General features: G+C 33.7%; 3 protein-coding genes across 5 annotated transcripts in view; all 3 read left to right on the top strand.

Annotated features, from left to right (window-relative positions):
• The window catches only part of LOC129806555 (ribonuclease P protein subunit p30), a 35224-nt gene that overhangs the window by 430 nt on the left and 7319 nt on the right, over window positions 1-27475 (top strand). The gene's annotated exons all lie outside the window — the stretch shown is intronic.
• Window positions 1-27475, top strand: part of LOC129806544 (tRNA-dihydrouridine(16/17) synthase [NAD(P)(+)]-like) — a 30963-nt gene that overhangs the window by 566 nt on the left and 2922 nt on the right. The gene's annotated exons all lie outside the window — the stretch shown is intronic.
• Window positions 10152-17760, top strand: LOC129806536 (uncharacterized). The gene is made up of 2 exons (XM_055855200.1): window positions 10152-11762; window positions 15723-17760. Exons 1-2 carry the CDS (start codon window positions 11254-11256, stop codon window positions 17470-17472), a joined length of 2259 nt encoding a protein of 752 aa, XP_055711175.1. The 5' UTR covers window positions 10152-11253; the 3' UTR covers window positions 17473-17760.

Below are 27475 nucleotides of genomic sequence, written 5' to 3'. Positions count from 1 at the left end.
AATGATAGTAAAATACCAATAAGTTAGAAAGTGTGATGCAAGATGCAAAAAATAAAATATTTTTTCAATGCATTTTGTATTATGGTCTGTGGCCTCTAATGTTCCGCTTTATCTTCATAAACTATAATGATTGAGATCAATTATTTGCTCTATAGATTGCAAAGATAAGTAGTACTTCCATAAAAGAGCATAATTATTCCCATTGGAGAAGTTATTTTCTATAGAACATTTTGTTAATTAATTTAATCACTCTACGGATAGAACAAAAGGTAACTTTACATTAGAATTAGAGAGTATTTTTAGAATTTTATATGGAAAAGAAAATTTCATTGCAAGATTCTTATGCCTCCGGCACAAGGTAAAATTTCATGAAATCAAAATTCGCGTCCTTTTCTTTCTAAAAAGATTTGTATACGCCTTTTCCACTCTCCCGGACTCGAAATTGGACTGAACTAAATTTAATTTAGTGTGATGTTCAAAAGAAGAAGAAGAGTGCGAAGAGTAGGATAGACATATGCAGATCTTGAGAGAAAGTAAGGGATATAAATTTTGACTTTATGAAATTTTCCTGATCTAAAAGGTATGCCGGAGCCATTAATTTAGATATAGATACTCATGACTCTGGCACACCTTTTAGATCAGGAAAATTTCATGAAGGTGAAATTCGAAACCCTTTCTTTCTCACAAGTTTTGCATATGACTATCTCATTCTTTCGCATACCAAATTCGATTGAGCTAAATTGATTTTAGAGTGATGTTTAAGAGAAGAAGAGTGCGAGAGAATGAGATAGAAATATGAAAAACATGTTAGAAAGAAAGGGATCCAAAATTCGAATTCATGAAATTTTCTTGACCTAAAAGGTGTGCCGGAGCCATCAAGTATTTAATTCGGTGTAATACATTTTTGTTGAACCAAGAGAACCAAGAACTTTAAACAATCGCAAGACGAAATTACTAAAAAAATGCCCTGTGATAGGCCCATTCCCATACAAGCTTATGGATTTTAGATCCAGATTTTAGAGGATTTATTTTAGATCAGGAAAATTTCATGGAATCAAAATTCACATCCCTTTCTTTCTCGAACGCTTTGTATATGTCTATCGGTGGCAGCCAAAATCCCGAAAGCCAAAATCCCGAACGCCAAAATCCCGAAAGCCAAAATCCCGAAAGCCAAAATCCCGAATGTTCAAAATCGTGAAAGGAATTAAATTATATCGAGAAAAATGTTCAGAATAATTTCCCAAGATACAGAAGATTTCCCTTTGCCTCCAGCAGGCGCGGGTGCAATCGTGGGAGTAGCTATGACACTTTTAAGAATTCGGTATTTTGGCTTTCGGGATTTTGACCGGGACCCATGTCTATCTCATTCTTTCGCACTCCAAATTCGAGCTAAATTGAATTTGTTATGATGTTTAAAAAAAGAAGAAGAGTACGAAGGAATGAGATAGACGTATGCAAAGCTTTTAAGAAAGAAAGGGATGAGAATTTCGATCACATGAAAATTTCCTGGTCTAAAATGTGTAGCTGAGCCATAATGACTCCAGCACTAGAGATGGTAAAATTTCAGAAATTTCATAGCAGTCGCCACGCCACCTACTTTAGGCGGAAATTCATGAAATTTCTTGAAATTTACCAACTGTATCCAGCACACTTTTTAGTTCAGAAAAATTTCATGAAGACTAAATTCGAATCCCTGTGTTTCTCACACGCTTTGCATTATGTTCATCTCATTCTTTCACATTCTTCTTTATTCTTTTAAACATCATACAAATTCAATTTAGCTCAATTGAATTTTGGGTTGCGAAAGAATTAGATAGACATAACAAAACGTGTAACCGTGCTATCACACTAGATTTTTTCAATTTGTAAATTCAATTTATTTTTAAGATGAATTGTTCCTATGCGTTATTTTGCATTAAAAGTCATTTCAATTGATACATTTTCGTTCATTTATTGATATAAACGATGTAAACTAATGCTTGGCTCACCAAAACATCTTTAAACACGCTAAATTAGCATAAATGTGGTTGCTCAATTACATTTGATTTCAGCAAATTAAAATGTTAAAATTGCTCATTAATTTCAATTTTATTGTAGTTAAACAAGTAGTCTTTTGAAGAAAATTATTCTTATTAAATTTATTCACTCGGTAATTAATAATTATTTGTGGCCAAAAAAAATAGAATAAGTACAGTAATTTAGTGATAAACTTGTACGCGAGTGAAGCATCAGTATCGAGAGTAATTTGCTAAGTTCCTCCAAAGCCATTATTGTGCCAAGAAATCTCCTGTTAATATGACTTCACACAGATTTTCAACAAGATGAGAGTCGTCGCTTAATCAGTCCTTTCCCCACAAATCTTTTTTCTGGCTTTGGCCAGAAAAAAGATTTGTTTATCAAAATTTAATAGCAAATGTTCTTTAGAATTTCGAAAAGTTTTTCTGATATTATTTTTTCAAATAACCTAAAAACTTAATACTGCACTGATTTTGGTTAATTTGTAACCAGATGTGGAAAGATTAAAGCTAATAAGAGCCCTTCTAAGACAGCATTAGCAGCATTACAAGTTTCTTTAAGAAAAATTGATCAATAACTCCTAAAAAATCCTCTCAGAAATCCATTTTGAAGGTTTTAATATGAAATTTTGTGCAACATTTCCTAAAAAAATACCATAAATCCCTTTTTAATCCAAATTGAATGACTTTGAACCTTTTGAACTTTTTAAAAAGCTTTCAAGCCAGTAAAAGCGCTTTTTTCGAAGTGAATGCCCCTAAGGTGAGCTAAATCTTACTGATTTTGAATTATTTTTAGTGTTAGGGGAGACCGGGGTAGATTAGCCACCAAATGAAAGTTTTGATTGCGTGTAATTTGTACAAAAAATGTTTGTATGAGGCTGATAAATATTTCAATGAATAGTAAGGGAAGTATAGATTTAGAATAAAGAGTGATTTCCTCAATATTCCTTCGAAGACAAACTACAAAATACCACCATCTAATACTATACGTGGCTAATTCTTCTCCGGTCTCCCCAATGCTTTTTTCTTTTAAAATCTAATCTATTGAGTATCGTGCAGGGGGTGGGGCAAACTTGCCCTCCCTGCTCCTTCCACTCTTAGCTCTTGGTCAGATACATTTTACGATTCTTAAATAAATCTTATAAAAAAAACAACGTAAAAAAATGGCTAGCTCATAATAATTACAAACCATAGAAATAATGGGCAAAAACGAGAGAAGAAGCTAAAAAAAGAAGAATTACATTAACCCCCATTCGGTTCAATCATCACAAAAATAATTTACGAATAGGCGGATACTCAGGAAATCACACCTTGTCAACACCGCCCCCTTAGAAAGTACGTTATTCCCGGATATAAAAGTTCTTCGTGTTTTTTTTTGTGAAAGTATTCGTTCTCATAACAGTTTTAAAAAGTTAATGAGTCAGTAATTAGTATTTTCTACCCTTTTGAGAAATGATTAAATGTGAAGGAATTATTTTATGTTATAATTAATCTAGAAAACTGAGAATTTCACGCTGTTTGTCCGTCTGAACTGCCTGGCCATTGCCACCTTTAGAAGCCAAACGGTTAGAGATAGCAACTTGTCATTTTCGAGAACCCTTCCATAAATCGAACCAAGAATTTGTAATATGTCCCTCATTTCCCTTTCGTCACTTCTCTTTCCCTCCAAAACCATATTTTTTAGAATTGCTTGAAAATGTATCGAAATATTCGAAATATCTATATTTTTTTTAATTTGTGGATACGTTTTAGAGGTTAGGGTAACTGGACAGTACAGTTTGCATTTTGGAACGCTTGTTAAGATTGTTACGCTTGTTACAAATAATACTCCTGGTAAGGAAATAACAGAATGATTTATTTTGTATTAAAAATATGAACCTACAACACATAACCTGTCCCGAATTACATGCAAATACCCTATCTAGTCGGACATTTCTTTCATAACTTTTCGTTAGGGTAACTACCAAATTTCGGCCAGCTTGCAATTTCAGCCACTTCTTTTGTTCCTTAAATTTCCCTGAGTTTTTAGTTTTTGCATACTCTAGAAATTATACAATGCAAAAAACTCGCTTCAACGAACGTGACGATGTGAAAAAGACTTAAGAGGAATTCCTGAAGGGCAAGAAATTATGATAATCAAAGTAGGCGAAATATTAATCAAAGCTATGTCTATATTTTTATTCATTTTAAAATTCATTAACCCATTCAGTCAATGTACCAGAAATAGATAGATAGAATGTTCATATTTTGGGATTAGTTTCCTACAGATTAGAAGATGAATTTTTTGAAAAGAAAATTTTTTTACCTCATATGGGGGCGCGGGGAGCCTCTGTCAAACACACGTCTTAACGGTCACTGAATTTATTTTCTGCGCATTAATTCATTACAAACTCTATTGCTTTAGATAGAGTGACTATCCAAGAACACCAATTGGCAACTAGAATTCAAATCAGGAAAGGGGATGTAGGCCTGTCGGAGTATTTTTCTCAAGTAATTGAAGAACTAAGGTTACTAAACATTCATTCCCGACACCAATTCGGATAGCAATTGCCTAAGAATAAATCATCTAAAATCACTCAATTTGCGTATGATGTATAATACCATGGTAAGGAATGGGTTAAGACCGTTTTTAGAGAAAACAAAGATGATAAACTATCCATAAGGTTCCAAGTAACACTCCTTGAAAAGAAGTTGACAAAAAATCATTTTGGATAGTATATAATCTATATAGTGTAAGTGTGCCAAATTTCGGCATAGTTGCATGCAAGCACCAAAATCTCTAGTTTGAAATGTAATATCTTTAATAGAAATTGATTTTTTTCATTCCTTCTACTTTAAGAGTGTTGCTTGGAATCATGTAGACAGTTTATCGTCTTTATTTACTCTAAAGTCATTCTTAATATATTTTAAAATAAATAAAAATGTTGACATAGCTTTGGTGCCCTATTTCGGCCACCTTCATTCTCATAGTTTCTTGCCCTTCGGGAATTCTTCCAATATCTTTATCACGTCATCTCGTTTGTCGAAGCTACATTTTTTGTTATTCTTTTGCACTGTATAATCTCCAGAGTATGTAAAAAATTAAAAATTCATGGAAATTCGAGGAACAAAAAATGTGGCCGGAATTGCGAGCTGGCCGGAATTTGGCACACTTACCCCAATTAGTACATTTCAAATTTAAGTCTTCGTCGCTTGCATGAGCAATTATGCTGAAATTTGGTTCAGTTACCCTACACAAAAATATCATTGAATTATTCCTAATAACAATTTTTCAAAATCAAAGGTCAAAAAGGCTCTAGAGATCATATTCATTAACCAAATGAGGTCATTTTTGGGTTGGTTGGGTCTTTTGGAATTTATGACAAATCTGAATCAGTTCAAATTGGTCATGAACTGGTAATGAATTGGTTATGAACCGATAAGAACCAAACAGCGTGATGTCAACAAACTCTTAATCTAAGATTTTCAATTTTTTTCATAAATATGGCCCCTTAGGGGCAAAGGAGTAAAAAATATATATAACTTAAAATTGAGAAATTATTTATATTGCTCTCTCTGTGGAGTTTGAGCAGTAATATCCAATTAGTCTAATTTTCTAATTCACGTAATAAGTAATCAAATCAAGATAAATTTCGTAATATTCTGAATTAACGTGTTCTTAATTATCAACAATTGGGTTGTTGGACATATTACATAATCCAATCTAAAGCACGGTTTTCTTGATTAACCATGTCTATGAGTTGAAATAATTATTGCAAAGGATAAAAAAATAACAGTTCTCCCAACAAAAATTGAATTTTGGTAATAACTTTTTTTTTTAAGAAAATATACCCTTGGGTAAAATGTTGAAGAAAGGTTCAGCGGCCTCAATGTTGGAGAGAAAATCTCTGTATAAATGTATTATGTATAAAATGAATTCGAGAACTTGATAATGAGACATGAAACTTTTTTAATTTTCAACTGACACAAAGATTGCTGAGAAATTTCAGAGATTCCTGTTGAGTTATAAGAACTTTCCAATTACCATCAAACGTCCTATCTCCTGCCCATCACACGCTAAAATATTCGCATGGTGTAATAACTTTGGAAGAATGAATATTAATTTACAGAGGGGTGAATTATGGGGTTATATGCTATTTTTACTACCAGCATGAGGTATGAAAAATTTCTGGGGTGAACACTATCCAAAATATCCTTTTTATTTAACATAAAACTAATGGCCCAAATTTCCTCAAATCATCTATTATTAGCCGGTTTTAGGGTAAATGCCTCGTCAGTATGTCGAATATGGTATATTGTCTATACGTGGTAAATTAAAAAAAAAAGAAGAAGAGGTAAAAACAGATAGTTGTAGGTAGAACACGATGTGTATTCCTGGGGTTTTATTAAAAGCGGGAAAAGCTTGTGTTATTCCTTGTGGTTGAGACGAAAATGAAAAACCCCCAACAACACTATCATAACGTATAAAGAGCTCCGCCTTAAATCGATATGGCGCAGAACTCCTGAGCGACGTCATCAATGGAAAGAAAAATCGATTGTAGTTGAACAAAGGATATATAATGGGGCTAATGATTAAACATTCATTGACAATTAAAATCATATTTATAAAGATATTGGATTCTAAATATGTGAGAAAGTTGAGTAAATTATTAACTTTATCATTTGGTACTATATCGGCATTATGCATTCCTCCTACATAATCATGAGCTGGAATAACTTTTCTCTCTTTCACCTTATTATTGCTCAAACTCTAAAGAGATTATTATTGTAATTTCTTATTTTGATATACTCTCATCTGGATCTACCTTTCCAGAGTACTTATTTTAATAAAATTTAGGAATAATGGTGTTATGAGAATAAAAATAAGTTTTTGTCTCTTAGAACGTAGGGCAAACCTTTAGAGACATCGATTTTTTTTAAAATCCTTAGTGAACTGTAATGTTTTTTCGCTTTTTAGCTGATTTTACTTGGGAAAATGATCGATATAATTCGTTTAATTATTTTGGATTCTATATAGGGGACAAGCAATATCTATTCTTAAATCTAAAGATAGTTAAGAGGTGACCTGCTTATGCATTCGACTGGTGTGGGCTCTAGACAGTCGCGAGCTCTCCACACTATGTCCTATCACTTGTACGACTCAATACGAACTCACGTCCATACTAACTAAAATCGTACGATCGACTAAACTAATACAGTTCTTTCCACCATTACCAGAGGCGCTAGCCTAGAAAGGAAACATTGTGTCTCGTATATTTAGGGTTGCCTTAGCAGAGCATTTATTGCTATAAGGCGGGAAATTTAAACTCAACAACTATACTTATGCAAATATTTACTAATGGCTCAGAATGATTTAAATGACGTATTCAGTGTTTTTTTATACAATTTCATAGTAATAAGACTTTATTTAATTCGGTCAACTAGTTTTTTCAAGCGAATTTTTGTGCAGTTTTGTGGAATTTCAGGATGGTAGAACGTTTGACTTGCAATTTCAGTAAAATGTGCTTTTGATGAACTTACTCACTTTTGTGTAACACGTCGATTTTTAAACGTTAGAACTTTTAACGGTTTGTTACGAAACTTCTTCCTGATATTCCTTCGAATTGCTACAGAAAAAATCTCAACAGGATAGAGCTCTCAAATCGGGAAGGTTCTTACTGAACGAGACGATTGTCTATGAGCCGGTTTTCTTCCTTTCGGAACTCGAAACCGCTCCACCCAGGTAACCCAAGCCACTTGTTTAGTTTAACCCTTTAAGGACGATTGGAACACCGGTGTCCCATTAACAAAATATTTTTTCCTGACTACCTAAAGTTATTTTTTTCTTATGTCTGTACATAATTGTAAAGTAGAAGGTTGAAGGAATATAGAATTTTTTTGCAAGTCTCTAGCCATTTGCTATATAGTAAATATTTAAGCTCAAAAATGGCGATTTTTTAAATTCTCAAATTCATAACTGATTTTATTTATTTTTTATATTTCCATTTTTTAAGCAAAACCCTTTTAGCAATAACAACTACAATACTCATACGTAATATTTCTCATTAAAACGAAAAATATTATTTATTGGTATTGTCAGAAAAATTACTTAAATTTTTGGGCTATTTTTGTCCCTATCGTTCATAGAGGCACAAAATACACCGAATCAGATTCTGTTGGACTTTCCAAGGTTAGATGTAAAACTTATCATTCATTATGTTTTCCAGTTTAATTTTTATTGTTGATTTTCAGTCCGTAAAAAGTGTCTCGTCGTTAAAGGGTTAAATGTAGTAAAATTTTGAGATTCTTATTCATAAGCTCCAGCTTTTCGCAAAGTTGCGTCACTTTGTCACTGATTTTTTTTTTTAAATTTTGATTCTCCATCGCCTTTTAGGTCAGGAAAATTTCATGAATTTAAAATTCGCATCTCTTTCTTTTTCAAACGTTTTTCATGTCTATCTCATTCTTTTGCATTCAAAATTCGGTCAAACTAGATTGAATTTGTTGCGGTTGTGATGTTCAGAAGAAGAAGAAGAGTGAAATAGAGTAAATAAATAAATAGAGTAAGATGTAAATTTCGTTTTCATGAAATTTTCCTGATGTAAAAAGTATGCCAGAACCGTGAAATTCGAAACTGAAACTCTCACAATAATTTACTGAACAACCAAAATAAGTTAAATATTGTAAGGTAAAGTACCCTCTAGTCGGCCGGTTTCTCAACTCGGCCAGTTGAATTATTTAACCAATTTTTTTAACGTTTTATAGTCAATTTCTATGAAATTTTCACTGATTTACATTATATATAATATAATACACCTTCTAATGTTAAATCGGTAAGACCATATTATGACAAATCTAAGTAAATTGAATAAATTGTCGCACTGGCCGAGTTGAGAAACCGGCCGACTACAGGGTACTTTACCTTATTCATTTTGCAAAGTCTAGAATCGGTAATTAACCGGTAAAAATTTTTACAATCTTCTGGGAGGATTATGTGCTGGATACACGTACGAATTAACGTAATTATAAACAAAATAATTATTAGACTAAATTCCTCTGAGATTTACTTAATGATGAAATGAAAAGACGATTATAAATATGAAAACTGGCTTCTTCCTGCGCTTTGGGCAGGTCAGGAATTACCTATAAGTGATCAGGAGAAAGTATGTAATGTTAGGTGTGATATCCCTTGAGAATGTGAAGGTCTTTGTTACCTGTGAGATGAGAAATATGTGAGTAATATAAACTTGAGGTATCCTGGACGAAAGGCGATTAATTTCTTTAATATTAATACTTTGCCAGAAGGGCCACAATTCACTAGTTAATTTTCAGTAAAAAATTACTTCTGATGACAATAGATTAAGTAAAATATTAAGAGATTTTTGCAAGACGATGTTGGCGTGCCCAGAAGAAGATGAAAAGAGAGCGAGAAAAAAGTGGGGGCGCGCGAGTTGCTAAATGTTCACCGTTGAAGCAAAATTGTCGCTGCAAGCGGCAAGTTGCGACAATTCCCATCAGTCTCTTACAAATTAAGCCGTTTCTCGGCTTAAACCGAGTAACGGATTAGTCAGAAACTGATGGATTTTTTTTTAAATTAATTTCGATGTACCGGGCTTTTATTGCCATTTTGTATATTGTTCAGTTTATAAATTTATTATTCAGATTACAATGTTTCGGGGAAAATGTTCATTCAGACGTTTCAATCATTTGCACGGGGCAGGACTAGAACTTATGCGGTCACACTGCATAAGAGCCGAACGCTCTTACCAATTGCACCACAGATCCCCTAAGAAAGTGATGTAAATTTAGTCTAGTCTAATCATTATTTTGATTATAATTACGCTAAGCTGTCTCTCGGCTTAGTCGTAGGTGTGTCCGACACTTTATAAATCGGAACATTTCCGAAAGCAATTGCAAAGGGAGATTCGTGGAATGCAGGACTGTTTTACAAATTCGAGCAATCTGCGAATTTTCCTTCACCATTGATGTATATTAATGTTTCTCATTTTCGCGTTTTCGTTAACTTCTCTCTGTCTCTCTCTCTTCCTCTCGCTCTCATTTTTACCCTAGATTTTCTCCAGGTCTCCCCCAACTTAAAACACCCGCTCCTTTTCGTGTGCACGTTTGTGTACTAAAGAGATTGGCGCTATATGAGAGAAAGCAAGAGAGTCAATGTCACAGTTTGTTAATTTTCTATGCGAGTTGTCTTTCGCCTAGTGCTCTTGGTGATTAGTAGGTGTACAACTGTGTGGAAATTCAGACGTTTCTCTCTCGATACGCTAATTTTTTCAAACTATTTTAGAGATAAGAAATTTATTTAAAAACTAAGAATATTGCTTCAGACTAGAGACACTAAAATATTTAGATTAAAAAAAATCCATACGTAATTCATGTCCTGCCGCATTTCTCAAAGTAAAAAAAAGTAAAATATACTGAAATAGTATATAATATAATTGTGTGTACTCAAGGAAGGAAGAAGAGGAAAAAAGTGTTGAATATTTTGTGCATTACTGAAGCAATTGTGATTGTGTTTGAATAAACCCCAGTGCAGATTACAATCTAGTCATTATAAACGTCCAAAGAACTAATTGCTAAAATAGTTTGTAACTACAGGAACAACCTTTTTTTGTGTAATGTCTTTTAAAATAAATGGATCGATAAATTGATATACATATATACATGATTTTCCTATGTTAAACTCTCTCTCTCCTATAACCGTGTGCTTTTATACCTATGAATATAAAGTGATTGTGTGTTGCTAACAATACTGAAAATGGTTGTGATGATAGTAACTTTGCATTGAAATTGATTTAAATGCTTTTCAAAATAAACAAAGATACAATATAATTTCTGAATTTTATAACATCATCATTATTAAATTTCTCAAGAACTAATTAAAAAATAAAGTGCTATAAATGTGAATTTTGACTTAAAAGGAGAGCTATCTCTTTAAAAAATTGAGTGAAATATTAAAGTCCTCCAGACGGGTTGATGTATGCTCCTTTTTCTTCAAAGAAAGAAATGATAAAAATTCAAGTGAAACGCAATTTGTTCAAAAAGAAAATGAACCATTTCGGGTAAATTGTGAGGAGAGACAATCAATGGGAAAAGTGCAGGATAATTGGAGGACACACAACAATGCCTGTATTGTGAGGATAAAGGATAGAAGGAGAAAAATACATAGAAGAGGAGTCAATATTCAATTTCTATGATATGACGTTACATTCGAGGCGTGTTTGTCTTTCTCGTCTATTATATAATGCTCACAGAGCACCAAGTCACACCAATTGGTCAGGAGACATCGCAGAAAGTGAAGTTTTTCAAACGGAACCCCTGCTGCTCCTTCCAAGATAACTTAAATGCTGCCCACTTTCGTCGTGGTCGACGAATACATGGACTTCAATTGCCACTTCATCCACTACAATTGATTGGTTGGGTGGCACTTGTAAGTTTTGGTCTGGGTACATTTCTTGTGCTCATACCAGCCCTCTCAACACCCGTCCAGCAACCCCTTTTTGGCCTCCTGTCTGGTCTCTATGTCGTCCATGGGATATCCCATATAGCCGCCCTCTTGCTCGATCCATCAGATTCAGAATTGAGAAAACAGAGTGTGGACCGAATTGTTCCAGAATTCGATCGAACCAAGCACGCCCATGTCATTGAGAATGGTCGTTGTCATCTCTGTAATATTGCAACTAGTAGCTCCAGGACTAAACACTGCAGTGTATGCAACAAGTGCGTTGGAAAATTCGATCATCATTGTAAATGGTAATTAGATAACAACGGTCACATTCATCAACAAATGTCGTATCTGCATTTTGCGATTCTTACGTGGTACAATTTTATCATCGAAATACGGAAATACCGATTATCTGTGACCCCGTGACCTCTAAAAACCCTACTAACTCTTTCAGGCTTTACAATCACTCAATTTTTACAGGAAATATGTGCCTTAAGATTAATAAAATATGCTAAAAAAAAGTAATGCCATAGATAGGTCAAGGTCAGGTTCATTAAAGGAAAATGAGAAAATATGAAGTGTTTGAAGTTAGAGTATGGCGTAGCCTGAAAGTCTTCTCCTATAACGAAAGGCAAATATTAATATTCTACGAAAAACATTTTTATTTTAATTTTTTTAGTACTAATAAAAATCCAATGCCTACTTCTGGATGATTATGAACCAAAGAAATGTCCGAATCTAGTTTGCAGTTTGTAGGACCTCGATTCCTGAGGTTTTTTTTTGATAAAAAAAATCGTGAAAATTGCTTACAGTCTCGGAAGACTTAAAAAGCAAACGAAGACGGGTACCCGGTTGACCTTTCTAAAGATACAAGGATGTCAATCGCGTCTTTGTCGGATATTCCGGCTTAGCAATTACGGATACCGCCGGACACCGCCTTCATCTTTGTCCTCTCGAGTTTTAGATCAGTTAATCCTCTAACGTTTGAGAGTCACTACAAGGTAGCATAAGAAAAATTGCATTTACACCGACAATAAATGATTTATTTATTTAAAAATAGTATAGTATCCTCAGTAATAGTCTTACTAACATCTTTTGAAGGTTTGAACTAATTTCGACACTTCGTTTACCAGTTACCAGTTTTTATTGAAGAAAAACTAAACTGATCAGAGAACGTATTTTCAAAAATTGCAGATAAATCTGAATGTGGGAAAAATGCAATTCCAAATGATAATTAGGGGAAGAGCTCATAATTTTGGACATGTTGCTTATAAGCATAAATGGTCTAAGTTTGAAGTGCGAAATTTTCAAAACAAATTGATTTTTTTGTTACTCTCTTTTCTGAAGGGTTGTCTAGAAACTAGGCCATCTGTTTATCGTCTTTGTCTTAACTAACATTAGTTTTAATACGTGTTAAAAATGAATTGATATGAAGAGGTGAATTGGGCTTAAATTTTGGACACCTTGGTTATAAATTTGGACACTTTGGTTATAATTTTGGACAGCTAATCCACCTCAATAGGATGCCCATTGTTCTCCATTTCAAGAACCTATTTTACCAAGTCCTTTTCCTGTTTGTGTAATGGAACCGTAGAATTTTACAAGAAGCCCAGAAACTTTCTGTATCATTCATTAAAGAGAGTAGAATTCGGTACTCCAAATGCGCGCGGATTCGCGCATTCCATCGACTTTCTGGGAGTCTTTTAAGGCTTTTCACACTACATCTTGTTTGTAGAGATGATGCTGCTTTGTTTCCCTTGGCATTTATATAATCTAGCCATCACAAATATTAATACTTCACGAAATTTCGAGAGAAAAACACCTGTCCAAAATAAGAAGTATCACCTCTCTGGTGAATCTCTGAGAAAATTGCCCATTTTTCACACGAAAAATGTAATTCAAAAGACAAATCTCACTTTAGATCAAATGAACAAATCAGTATCAACGTGAATCAACACAATATTCAATGAATATTTAATAACATTACTTAAAAATATCGAGGAAACATTCTGTCATGTTTCTCGTAAGCAATTGCTCACACTAAAGTTTCAACAAAGCAATTTTTTTTTAAACTAAAATCGTATTCAAAATTTAACAAATTTGGTGTTAAAATCTTCCAAAAAGAACAAATATTTAGATAAAATTCATTATTCACCAAGTATTGGAATAAAAATCCATGATTTTAATCAATTTATTTTAAGTGTCCAATTTTACCCTCAAAGTGTCCAAATTTAGAAACTGTCCAAAAATTATGAGCTCTTGCCTTACGTAATTATTACTCAATTTTAATAATTTCGAGCTTAAAAGACTAACAATTTTATCTTCTGTGACTCTTTTTATCTAGTATCTGTTTTTTTTTTAATAAAAGTTCATGTTTCAAGTGTTTCCATATTTTAACTAATCTCTCACTTAAACAGACCGTTTTATATTCTTTCATCTCGTTGTGGATGGAACTTTCAGCTGTTCATTAATTTTTGTAAATAAAATGTATGGAAAGGCTAATAAATAAAAAAAGAAAAAAATCGTACTCTATGCTCCCTGAAAGGCATTTTCTCGTTTTCCCATGTGTTATTATGTTAGAAAAGAAGAATTGAAGGCAAAATTTCTCTTTCATCACGAAGTTTTTAGGTGTGATTCCTTCTAATCACACTTTTTTTTTTTAATGTTTATCGGTTTGCAACAAATTTATACTAATATTTTTACGACCTAAGATGTAAGCGAAGTAGTCTAGGGGTAATACAGGGAGGTCCGGCTTGAGAGAAAACGGATTAAAAGAATTTAATATGAATTGCCTACTATTGGGAGCTGATTTATAAAATAATTTTTGAAATGGCCCTAAAAGTATGTATTTTTCACGCGGTTAATTTTAAATATATTTCTTAGAATCGTTGTCGCTGAAAATAGACTGAAAAAATGGCGCCAAAAATGTATTGCATACATCACGGCGTTTCCGTAACTCCGGGCGCAAAATTTTGTTGACGATTTTCACGTTTGATTTTAAAGCAAATTTGTTAAAATTCGCTGTATTTCCCCTTGTTTTATCGTGATTCTCAAAATTTGAACGCTTTTTGTGGAATTTATGATGATTTTGATGCCCAAATCTCTCGATGATTTGGATGACATTTTGCCCCATATGCCCGATTGAGAGAGAGAGTCTTTTGCATCTCCTGCCGGTATGCAATTTTTCTGTGTTACGAGTTAATTCGCGGCTTTTTTCGGTCCCGAAAAATTCTTTCAATGCGGAACTCCCTGTACAATTGAATGTCGAGAAAACCTTTATTATCAGTTCATAACCGTTTAGAAGCGAACCGACACATTTGTGGAGGAATACGCTCTCCACAACTATTTTACTTTTGACATTGAGAAATCGTTAATTAGGAATAATTCAAGGTCTTTGTCGTACTTCATTTACGGTCTTGGTTTCTATGTATGTTGTGATATCTTGCTGCATTCTGATGGCCAAAAAGCTAGGCCTCTATTCTTATCATTGACTTAGGAATTCATGGACAAACTCAGGAATCAATATAAAAATGTAAAAGTGTAAACCTGACAATATACAACATGCGAAGGGGTTTTCCATCGTTTTCACCCTGGAGGTTGGTAACCAACACTAAGACGGCGATGGCCGCAAGGTATGATAGGTTGAACATTACCAAATATTGTCAATGATAATGAAAAATAAATACAATACAATACAATATATTGACGAAATATCCTTATGAGATCTAAATATTATCCAAAGTATATTCGAAAAGGGGGAAAAGGGGAGATTTAAGGGATTTAGAGGAAAGTAGAAATTTCATGCGTGCGGAATTCCGGATAAACTGTATCGGTGGGAAATCATTTGGGGAAAGGGAGAAGTCTTAACCGGCCCCGCCAGCATCGGATTTCCCGGGCATAGCCCTGATTTTCACAGAATTCAGCAACCTAACCTCAAAGAGGTTGACGAAACTATTTCACAAGAAAACTTCCATTGTGTTTTTTATGCCAGAAATTCACTAACTATAGGTAATATTCCTATCTTCTCTCCTCTTGAGAGTAGAAGTAAGCACGAATTTATCTAAAGAACTTACACAATTTTATGAAAAAGTTGGAGTACAAATTTCACGTGTATTCAATTTGACGTTTCCAACTCGAGCTGTCCGGATAGATTAGTCCGGAAAAGAAAAATGCAGATACGATGACATTTGATGAAAGTGGCAATATGCAAATGAATTCGATGGGACCTGGAGGTGTTATCTAAGTCGTTATGTAACGATTTCCCTCAGGTTAAATCACTGTGTTGGCGAGAGAAATTATGTGGCCTTCCTCATGTGCGTAGTGAGTGCCGTTTGTGCAACTTTGGTCATCCTGGCCGCTGCTATTGCAGAAATTGTGCTGTACCACGTTAAACCTGAGTGGCTGAACATATGGACGTGGACTGATGATGTTGTGGCCAATGAGGCGTCTGTTATCTTCAATGATACACTATCTGGTGCCAATGCCACCCTCTTCAATGACACCAATACTGCCCTCAATGCCTCCCATGGCAATGGTAGTGAAACACTTGGAGACACGGTGGATGCTATTAGCAATGGAATTGGATTACATGATACGGTCTTTTTGATATTTGTGGCTGTCCTTGGAATTTTGGCTGCCATTTCGGCTGGTCTTCTTCTTCATCTCTGTTTTTTTCACATCTACATATCCTTTCTGGGACTAACCACCTACGAGTACATTCGGAATCGTCGGCAGAATGCTGCAGCTGAGACACCATCGACACTGCCGGCTGGAATTGAGCCTGATGTTGCCCTTACTGGGTCATCCGTTTACTTCTGTTCGTCCGTGGCAACGGCATCGACATCTACGGATGTCGTAGCTAATCCAAGGGCTTTCAATAGACCAAAAACTCTGCACTGCTGTGAATCATCGAGGGAGTATCAGCATCAACTGGCACATCATCATAGAGCATTCTATGTCTGTTCCATGTTGAAGCAGAGCTCTTCGGCAACGGTGTACGGGAACAACAGTCAGGAATGCGAATCCCGGACATTCCACTGTTGCTCCCAGCTCAAGAGAGTCGATCAGAATGAATTCACCCAAACGGATAATCAATCAATTGTCCGATATGCCGAACAATGCACCTTCTGTAGTTTCCGCATCAAGGCGCCAAGTAAGACGGAGAGTTTGTCATTTCAGAGCAAACGCTGCTGTCTCAAGTCAATTACCAAGCACCATCATAGGTGGCGTCGGAAGTGGAATTGCTGTTCATCCGTGCCAGACAGTCCTGATGTACCTGTTGACACTATTCGCACCGTAGCATCCTCCGTGCCACCCTTGCCTCATGGAGGCGATGTAAAGGGCAAGCACAGTGACTGTCATGAGAAAAAGAACTCCCTGCATAGGCATTCTGGCTCAAATTCCCAGCCAAGACTCGAACTGAACGGAAGCACAAACAATATCAACGCAAAACACACGAGATCTCGGCTCGTGAGACCCTGGCCGGTGTCTCGATTTAGGCACATGCTGAGGACCATCGGCCGTTACAGAACATCCCACTGTCGACGCGGGAATAATGCCGTACTGAAGCAAAATCAAATTCGTCCACTATCATCCGTCGAACAACACAATACAACGATGCCAATACCTTCCATTCACGTCCAAACTGTCCTGCCCACCTCGGCGATACGGTCAAATGGGGAAGATAATATGACTGAACAAGTATGCGGGATTACTCTACCGGCTCTACCGCCACCGCCACGACGAAAGATTCGCAATACGGCGGATCTGCAAGAGTTGGCAGATACCCTGGCATTCGTGCAACATCCACGAAATACCACCACCAATCCTGTCAGGCGACAGGGAAGACGAAAGAATCTACTGAGAACACGAAGTCCCACTCTATCGCCTATTCACGAATCCGGATTGTCTAATCCCACCTCGCCCAAGCCCTGTCGCCACACCACCTGCAACAGTGATATGTGCACCAGCAGCGAGAGTATCACGAGTATCAACGGATCAAGTGTTCACGATAAGTGAATGAGTTAGTCTATAATTAAACTATTGAAACTACCAAAAAGCATTAATTTATCATAGATGGGAGAAAAGAGCTCTGTGAAATAATGGTTATTCATTAAAAGCAGAAGCGAAAGTTTGAAAAGTTGTTGATTTTCAGGGATTGAACAAATTTATTTTGAGAAGCGATTATAGAGGGGATAAAATTAGCCAGAGGCCAGAATTAGACAGTGGACTGTTATAGTTTTCCTTTTATTTCAATTGGGAACTTACGAAATGCTCATTAAACCCACTAAAACGTTCGTAAAAGTTTGTAGTATAATCGTAAATCTTCGTAACACAATCTGTTGACGAACATTTTTTGTTCTTTAACAAACATTTGTTCGTAAATGTTCGTTAAGTTTTGACATTTGTTCGTAAACTTTTGTCAGACAAATAAAAAAATGTACGAAAAAATGTTTGTAAAGGAACGAAAAGGGCTCATAATGCCCAACGCACAATCACTTTTGTTTGTAAACATGTTTTCAAAATTTTCTATAAGTGTGAGCGAGATAACTAGATCTAGATCTCACTCACACTCATTGAAATGTCAAAAAATGTTTACAAAATAAATGTTATTGTGCGCTGGGCATAAAATGACTATTATTGGTGACCTTTGATAGTTGCACCAAAGATGATATTGAAATTGCCTGGGGAAGATAAAATAAGTAAACCCGATGTCCTAATATGAGATAAAGAAGCACTGAATAGCGTCCTGTGAGATTCCCGTAACTGGGAAGTAAATTATGGATGAGAAAGAGATTTGGTAAGCCTTCTATCTGGCTTGAAGAGATCGCGAATTAGGGACACTGAGCTCTTCCTGCAGAAGAGTTGAGGTTATGCGTCGATGGTGTGGAGGGCACTGACAGAAAGTCACTAAGATTCACTGTTGATCGTTGACAAGAAAACACTTTCAATGATTTCTTTAACTTTAACTGAGAATAATATAACAACTTGGAATTATTAATTATCACAAACTTGATTGACGTGATCACTAGCGGAATTTGTAGGAAAAAAGAGGACGGGATCTTGCGACAACTTTTTTTTATAGTCTTTCTCCGGCGGAAATCGAGATGACTTTTTTTCGATGATTTCTGCGCCTGTGTTGAAATGTCAAAACATAGAAAACACCCGACTGACCCAATATCATTAATAATTATGTCACAATGTTTGTGAAAAAAGAAAACTTTTACCAACTTTTTAGTGGGCTATACGATTATTTATTTATTTCGATGTACCGGACTTTTATTGCCATTTTGTACATTGTTCAGTTTACAAATTTATTATTCAGATTACAATGTTTTGGGAAAAATGTCCATTCAGACGCTTCAGTCATTTGTACCGGGCGGGACTCGAACTTACAACTGTGACAGTCGAGCCGGGGATCACACCGCCCAAGAGCCAAACGCTCTTACCAATTGCACCAAGGACCCTCTTTTTCCCCAGTCACAAACTTTTACGAACAATTACGTAATATTTTTCTGTGTAGAAGAAATATTGAGTAAACCATTGAGCTATTTCAGTCTGATTCAAACTTTTTTTTTGCAAATTATATGTAAAGGAAAAAATAACTTATTTACCAAACTGCCCGGCTTTACCTACAGCATATAAATAAATGCTCCCTCTATAAATGAGCAGCAAAAATTAAATTTTGAACTTCAAAATTAGTGAAATTATTACGTGAATTTTGACAAAGTAAAAATAAAGAGTTTTATTTAACTTCACTCTTCTACCATCTTAGAGATCTTAGATGTTAGTAATATAAATTAGACCAATTTTCTTTTTTAGCATTGAAAAGTCCTACAGAAAAATCGCTTTTTATTTTTTATGTCTTCATTTTCTAATATTTAAATTAAAATTTTTCTTCAAATCTTCTTTTACTAGAGAAACGTAACTGATTTGAACCGATTCGTGAATTACTCAAAAGACCACTTAAAATAGCTTAGGAGAGACAAAATGGAATTTCGGATAAAAATTAGTTATTTCAATGGGTTATGAATCGGTTCATATCCGGTTCATTATCGGTTCATGACCGATTTAATTTTATCAGAAATTCTAAGACCTGTCCAACAAGCCTAAAGATAATACCATTCGTTTCAAAAATACGCTCTGTAGAGCTTTTTTAACCTTTGACCTTGAAAAACCGTCTGAAGAAATGTCTGTCTGGGTAATCTTTTAAACATAAGAAGTGGGGGGGGGCACATTAAGGGAATGACAATAGTCTCACTGTCGACTTATGGCGTAGTGGGGGTTCCCTGAAAGTCTAAGTGTTTCTATTTCTATCCGTTTGGGCTCTAGGTGTAATAACAGCCAGGCGGACAAACAGCATAACGTCAAAAAACTTGGAATTTCAGATTTAAACAATTATACCAAAATGTGACCCCGTTAGGGGGGTTGCTTTAGGGCTCTGTGGAGTTCGAGCAGTAAAACGGGCAAGCTCTGCTTTAAAAACGACAATTAATAAGCTTACAATCTTAGAAGGACAAATCTGAAGATCAATAGAGACTATAGGTATCCTTGATTATATAAAATATAAAATGTAGTTCTAAATGTAAAGAATCTCAGCTCAAATATTATCTGTTGAACTTCAGACTTCTATAAGTGTTAAAGATTTTGGGTGCTTACTGACCAAAATGCAACATTTTATAAACCTAATTTAATTTTTTTATGTCTTCGACACACCTTTTAGACCAGGAAAACTTCATGAAGTCTAAATTCGAATTTCTTTCTGTCTCATACGCTTTGCATATGATTATCTCTTTTTTCCGTAGTCTTCTTCTTCTTAGAGTCATCACAACAAATTTAATTTAGCTTAATCGAATTTGGAGTGCAAAAGAATAAGATAGACATAAAAAAATGTGTAAAATATGTGAGAAAGAAAGGGATATTGAATTTTAATTTCATGAAATTTTCCTGATCCTAAAAGTGTACCAGAGCTATTGCTGATCAAATTTATTTTTTTTCTGTTGAAATTAATTTTTTACTGATTTTAAATTTTTACTGACAAAATTTATTGTTTTACTGTTCATTTAGTTTTTGATTTATAATATGCTACACTGATTCATTTCCAGAATCTTGATTCCTTGGGAATACATCCAGATACAAAACTGGTACATTCAGTCATGGGTTCGAAATCTAAATTGTTGATTTATTCCCCTGGCATACCATTTAGATTAGAAAACTTTTCTGAAATCTAAATTTCCATCTATTTCATTCTCAGACGTATATTTTGTATATTTCTATATCAATCTTTCGCACCCAAATATAAATTGAATTTAGGTTCACGTGTATAATTTATATTAATGATTTTTTTTATGTCATAAAAAAGCACTTATGCAAGTAACTATGAATACAGTATAGTGAGATTAACAATTTTTCGGACCCATCTCTAAATTGGGTTTAGGCTTATCTAGGTTTGTGGCACACTTATTATATCAGGAAAATTTCATGAAATCAAAATTCACATCTTAAAAGTTTTGCATAATGTTTGTCCCACTCTTTTTCATTCAAAACTAGATTGAACTAAATTGAATTTGTGAATTTTATTTTGGAATTTTATTAATTTGAAATTTGAAATAATGATCAAGTGAATTCCAGAGCCATAAACTGTCGATTTATTTTTAGATTTCAGACCTTTATTCAATTTAGATTTGAATATGAAGGAGCGAGGGAAAGAAATATGGATTTCATTAAATGTCTCTTGATCTAAATTGTAAGGTTAGGGCCATCACTTTAGAAATTTTCTATCGACCAAATTTAATTTATATTAACTAAATTTACCAAAATACTGCTCAGTTGCAGGCAAGATTAAATCAGTTTGGCTATAGAAAACAGTACAAAATTATTAAAAGCGATTTTTACTTGTTGGACTCAATCTAATTTTGTTCTAAAAAAAAGCAGGGGGGTTACATTAGCTCTGAAAAAATGCGACCAATTTTAGTGTAAATTTTTTCCTGTTTTCGTACACATTTTACGAGATATCTCCGAAACTACGTAGGTTGCGAATTTGAGGTTTTCGGTTGCCCATTCCATATTAAATTGGCTTTTATTTTGTACTTGTATTTTTTGCTAATTCATTCCACAATGACAGAAAACACTGAATGAACTCCAAAATTTTTTCGGCACGCTAGAAACACATGGGAGACATAGGAAACGTCATGACCCTGAAGAAAAGTAACCCTAAATTGTAGATGCTTTTGTGAATTAAATCTTGACCTTTTGAGGATTCCAAAAATACTTGAATAAGATTTAAATCATTGTTGCGTGGTGATGGTTAGATAAACATTTATTTAATTGATCGTACTATTTATCAAAGAATCATTTATTCATTAAGAAAGACTTCGGCAAAGTGTTCATGTGATTTATTAGTGGTCAAAATCCAAAGAAGTTCATCATTAATTGAAGATGAAAGCGAATCTATCAATATCATGGGAAAACTATTGCTCCATTTGATATAAGTGAAATATAGTACGCATGGTTTTTTTGTGCTCATAAATCAAGTGAAAAGTTATTGATTTATTTAACATTCATGCAGTTAGTGCATGACAAATTGTTGATATTTTGAGTGAAACCGGAAATATTATTTACTTCAACGTCATGTTCAATGTTTTTATCATTCGAAAATAAACTATATTAACTTTTTTCTACTATCTATGATCAATAATGCAAAATATAGACTATAAAATATTGTATGTAACTTGCATTACCCATATCTAATTGGTAGCATTTGAAGTTGTGTGTCTTGAAATGCAAATGAACATTTTATAACAAAAAAAGAAAAATGTCAAATGTTTTTTTCTATTTTACCATTTCACATGAAGTGCATTATTTTCTGTGTGTTGTCTATTAATAGAATTCATTTTCTAAATTGAAAATGTATATTGTTGTCATGTCATATGCTCATAGAACCGTGTGCAAATTAAATTCAAAAGTTCAGTCGCGCAACTAAAGTTCCTCTCCTCCCCCGCCCCAAGCCAAAAAAAGGTCAATAGAATTTTTGGATAGTAAAAGAGAAAATTCAACAATTTATTTACTGCAAATTACAAAGTTTCTGTGCATTTCAAGGTTCACACTTTGGATGGTAACTCAATTAAATATTCTATTCTAATTACTTTTCATGTTCATTGTATAATTAACTAACCTTATGATGTTACTAAAAATAAAGAAGATAAATTATTGTAAAAGTTAATCGAGGTGATATTCATATTTTTTACAAAGATATTTTCTGGCAACAAATAATTTATATCACAATACCATTCATATATTATTGAAAAGAAGATAAAAAAAGAAATTGTATTTATAGAGAGAAGAAAAGTATGATATTTTACAAGAATAAAATAAAAGAGAGGAATTGTTTATATTATATACATTCATAAAATATCCAAAAAGAAACACTGAAAATATATTCCATATAGTAATTCGAGGAGAGATGGAACACCTTTTTTATATTCAATAGTGCGGACACATTTTTAACGGGAGATAAAAACGAATCTCACTATTTTGTCATTTAAAGACTCTAGATTCATGTTATCACCATTAGAAAACTATTAAAGAAAAAAATCACCTCAAAAAATTGATTTTAAAAAAAGTTGCATTTTGGGGCATTCGGAAAAAGTGAGGGAGAGATGGAACAGCGAAAATTTTATCAAAATGTGCAGTTTTATTGTATTAATTTATAAGAAAAAGACACATTTTTAAACAAAAAAACTATTTTATTGCATTTCTCAGTTTTTTCAATGAATTTGAAACTGATTTTTTAGAGGTCTTGGGAATCTGTGTAATACTTTTTTTGCGTTCTTGGGATTTGCGCTCAGTTTCTTTCTGTTTTTCATTTTTCATGCGCAAATTTTCTCTATTTTCGGTAGAGGTGAGTACAAGGGCTTTTCCACGGGTTCGATTCGATTTCTTTACTACAATGTTAATTTCAGGAATTGGAGCAATCTCTTGCAAAAGTTTTTCTGACGTTTTGTTCTCAATCTCTTCCATTTTAATTTTAACCTCCTCCGGAACGACCTTCTGAGTCTTTACTGGTGCTAATTGTTGGGCACCAATCACTTTTGCTGCCCCATCTGCAGGAATGACTTTTCCTGCACTTGGTTCTTTCTTGATCTTATCCACTATGGCGAAATGATCATCACGCAGAGTTTGGCGATTCAGTGGGTAAATTCCCGTTGTCCTAAAGCCGTTCACAGCATTTTTTGCCTTAGCAGTGGCTTCATCTAGGTTATGTTTGGTCCACGGATGTCTAGACAATTCGCCTTCCTTTTATATTGTGTTGGCATAGCTGTCACATAGAAATGAAAACATTCTAAATAGAATGTTCTAAACAAAGTTATAAAGTCACTCTTACCCGAAAAGTTCTATTCTTTTTGGAAAATACTAAACAATGCGTTGCTTAACTTGGTTATGTGTATTTTAATGACGTCCGGATACAAAATATTTAAAAGAAAGAAGAAGAAGAATTGCTGTGAGAAAAACGTTCCAACTCTCCCTCAAAAAATTGTTCCAACTCTCCCTCACTTTCAAATGCACGTATTCTTACGGAGAAATAAAAATTTTTGGCCATTTTTTAGACATCCAAAAAATTGAATTTCTATTTTCTTGCAAAATTTTAAAGATAGAAAGCTGTAACTTGGGGATTTTCCTTAGAATGTTGGAGGGCATAATTAGACTAAACGTGGTGGTGATCATGAGGAGGATGTGGGCAGGAGGCGAAGTGTTCCATCTCTCCCACTGTTCCATCTCTCCTCGAATTACTATATAAATAAGATAAAAAAAAATAAAAAGAAAAATGAGAGATATAAATCTAATCTGATGTAAAAAAAAAGAAAAATATAAAAAGATTCAGTCAGTTGAGGTTGAGAGACTTAACCTTTTTGTGAATAATATTGTGCAGTTAACAGAACATAACGAATGAGTTTGATATTTGCAAATATTTTTTACCTGAAATGAAATGAAAATGAAAGGAAGATAATTGTGTGCAAGAGAAATATAGGCAACATTGTGCATCACGTACGAATTGTTTGATAAAGATTTCACAGAGTCATATTTATTTAAACAGAATTATAATTTCATAAATATTTGCAATATTATTTTATTTATTTTGATTTACTGTGAGACAGATAAAAAAAAAAACGATAGAGACTTCTGCATTTGTATTTTTGTATGATTTATTATAAAATATAATTAATCTGTCGTAATGATTCACTGTGAAAATTTTGTGTTTAACGTTTCCAATTCAATAAAATAATAAATAAAAGCTTCATCAATATTTTTTTCTTTATTTTAGCCTTGGATTTTAAAGAATTTGTGAAACTTTTTACTGCATCCCTAAGCCCTGAGTATCTATTCTAATCATTCTAATTATTCTCAAATTTTAATGTTTAACACTAAACCTACCGACCGAAAACTAAAACTAAAACTCATATTTCTGGCTAACTAAAATTACACAAAAATATGACATAAATGTTAAACAAAACGAATAAACAACAGTCATCTCATTGTGTTTTTCATTGGAAAACATGGTCGATCGATGAAAAATTCAATGATGAAAAGGTACACTTTTAATTTTTCTGAGAACTTAACAGATTAAAATTTGTGAATATGAGTGGATTTTCGCTTTATTTGGAGTAAAATTAACTAAATAATAAAACTGTGGTATAGAAAATATATAAATATAGTAATTTAGTACTGTATTTATCATGAAAACAGTAACGTTTCCATTTGGAGTAGCGAAAAATTTCCATTTGAAGAAGGTTCTGAATTAGCTTAATTTACCCTATTTATGGAATTTGATCTATTACTATTAGATCATACGCTAAATATTATAGCAAATATAAATAAATTGAATAAAAACCTCTACCGGTCTATTCGAGAAACCGGTCGAGTGAGCGTACTTTACCTTAGATAGCGTATCGTTAAGCTTACCTCTAACTAAACAGCGTTCGATGGGTTCCATCCATCATAATGGTCGTCAAAGAACTTTCTTGTCTCATCTTGTAGAACACCTGAAAGCAGTGCCAAAAACTTTTTTTTTAACCACCATTACACGCTCATTAGTTATTTTAATATTTCATGAGAACCATCAATGTTGAAAAATCATAGCATAACTAATGGTCTCTACATACTAAAGAAATTTATGTCCGTATTGAAGAGTTTTTCCTACACATGCTTAGGAAATTTGTTTCATTATGGACATAATTTTCTCTAGTGTGTAGAGGCCATAAGAGAAAACTACATTGATCTATTTGGTTCATTCGACAATCATAAACAATCTTGAAAAATACCAATATATATTTTTTTGTCAAATATATAGCGGTCTTTAGACTAGAGGTTTAGCCCAGTTTCCGAAGATCTCAATATGCTAAATATCAACCGATTTTATCGGTTTTTCAGAATTTAATAGGTCATTTGTCCTTAATAATCCAATCCAAATGTAAATTTTTCCAAAAAATCTTGTTGCAAAATTAGAGCAGTTAAGCCATATTGCTAAGTCTCAAGCCTGAAGCCCGTATAACATTCAGTCGCTTAAATGTAGTTCTGTCTTAAAAAAAATCCATGCAGTGGTGTACTTCTTACAGTGGAAATTCGGATTGCGGGAAAACTTGAATGTTTTTTTTTTTCATTTGGAACTAATGCAAATTTGGTTCAATTTCCACAAAAGTATTTGAAAAACTTGAAAGCCGATTTTCTCGAAAACTATGTGAGATAGAAGCTTGAAACTTTACATCCCTTTAGAGCCCCCATTCTGCTTGAGATGTACCTTGAGATGAAAAAATAGTTCCTTGACTCGAGATGAAAAATAAATTTTACTTGAAAATTAGAAAAATTCGATGAGAAATGTATAAAAGCATCTGAAAAAAAATTAAAGTCGATTTTCTCAGAAACTATGAGAGATAGAAGCCACAAACTTTACATTGCTTTAGAGCCCTGTGATATTTGATAAGAGCGAAATTTCAATTGAGAATGAGAAATCGTCAGACAGATTAGCAACTTTGCTAACTGCATCTTGTTTTTGTCTGAATTCGTTGCAAATGCTACGCAGCGGTGCGTAATTTACAAGGAATGCAGACACAAAACGAATGAAGTTAGCACAGTTGCTGATCCAATCGACGAAATATTGGATGAGAAAAAGAAAAATTATCCAAAAAAAACGCGTTTTTACACATATTTTCATATATCTCGGAACGCGAAAATGTCGGAAAATAGCCCCGCTCATTTTCATCTTCAGAAATGTTCCAAACATCTAACCTGTGAAATTGAGACCAATCGGAGAATCGACCAAATTTGCTGATTACAAAAGGTGTGATTATGTATAAGAATCACTCCTAATTAGCGATAAACTAATGTATGGCAAAACCATATTTCAAAAATAATAATTTTGCAGAAATGGAGAGGAATGGGTAAAGAAAGAAAAATCCGCAACGAATCCCGCAGCAGCAGGAAAAAGAAAAATGGGACAAAAAACATTTTTTTCAAATACTCAACTTCGTAAAATTCCGTTAAAATATGACTCAGTCTAAAAAAAAGAAACCACGGCTTTAAACTTTGTCAAAAAACCACTTCAGCATGATCTTTGACCAATACATGATAAGTCGGTGCACTAACTAAATGTTTTCTTAAAAGAAAATTAATTTTAAAAAGAAAATTGTTATTTCACGAATTATTAAAGCTTTGACAAACAAGTTTGTAAAGGTTTGTCAAAAATTTGCTACCTGTTGATTTGCATATCCAAGTCGATTTCACAATGGATCACTTACTAAAGTTATCATTTTAATTGGTATTTGTTTGTAAATTTATCCTAAAGGTTTGTTAAAGATTTTCAATTGGTAATCTGTTCTAAATTTATAAATTTATTATTCTCTTAAACGTTAGATTGAACGATTTTTTCAGCCTTGTTCATTAATGACTTGCAGCTGAGTAAGGAGCTTAGTAATTTTTAACTTCTTGAGTATTAAAAGTGTGAATAGTACAGACAATCATCTTCTGC

The sequence above is a fragment of the Phlebotomus papatasi genome, chromosome 3 (genome assembly GCF_024763615.1).
Source record: "Phlebotomus papatasi isolate M1 chromosome 3, Ppap_2.1, whole genome shotgun sequence".
Lineage (NCBI taxonomy): Eukaryota > Metazoa > Arthropoda > Insecta > Diptera > Psychodidae > Phlebotomus > Phlebotomus papatasi.
This window is presented reverse-complemented; position numbering and strand designations above follow the sequence as displayed.

What these genes read in the sequence shown, in the direction of transcription:
- LOC129806536 (XM_055855200.1), top strand. Translation starts at nt 11,254, where the DNA reads ATGCTCACAGAGCACCAAGTCACACCAATTGGTCAGGAGACATCGCAG. An exon ending in TTCGATCATCATTGTAAATG is followed by an intron (nt 11,763 to 15,722) that starts GTAATTAGATAA and finishes GATTTCCCTCAG; the next exon opens with GTTAAATCACTGTGTTGGCG.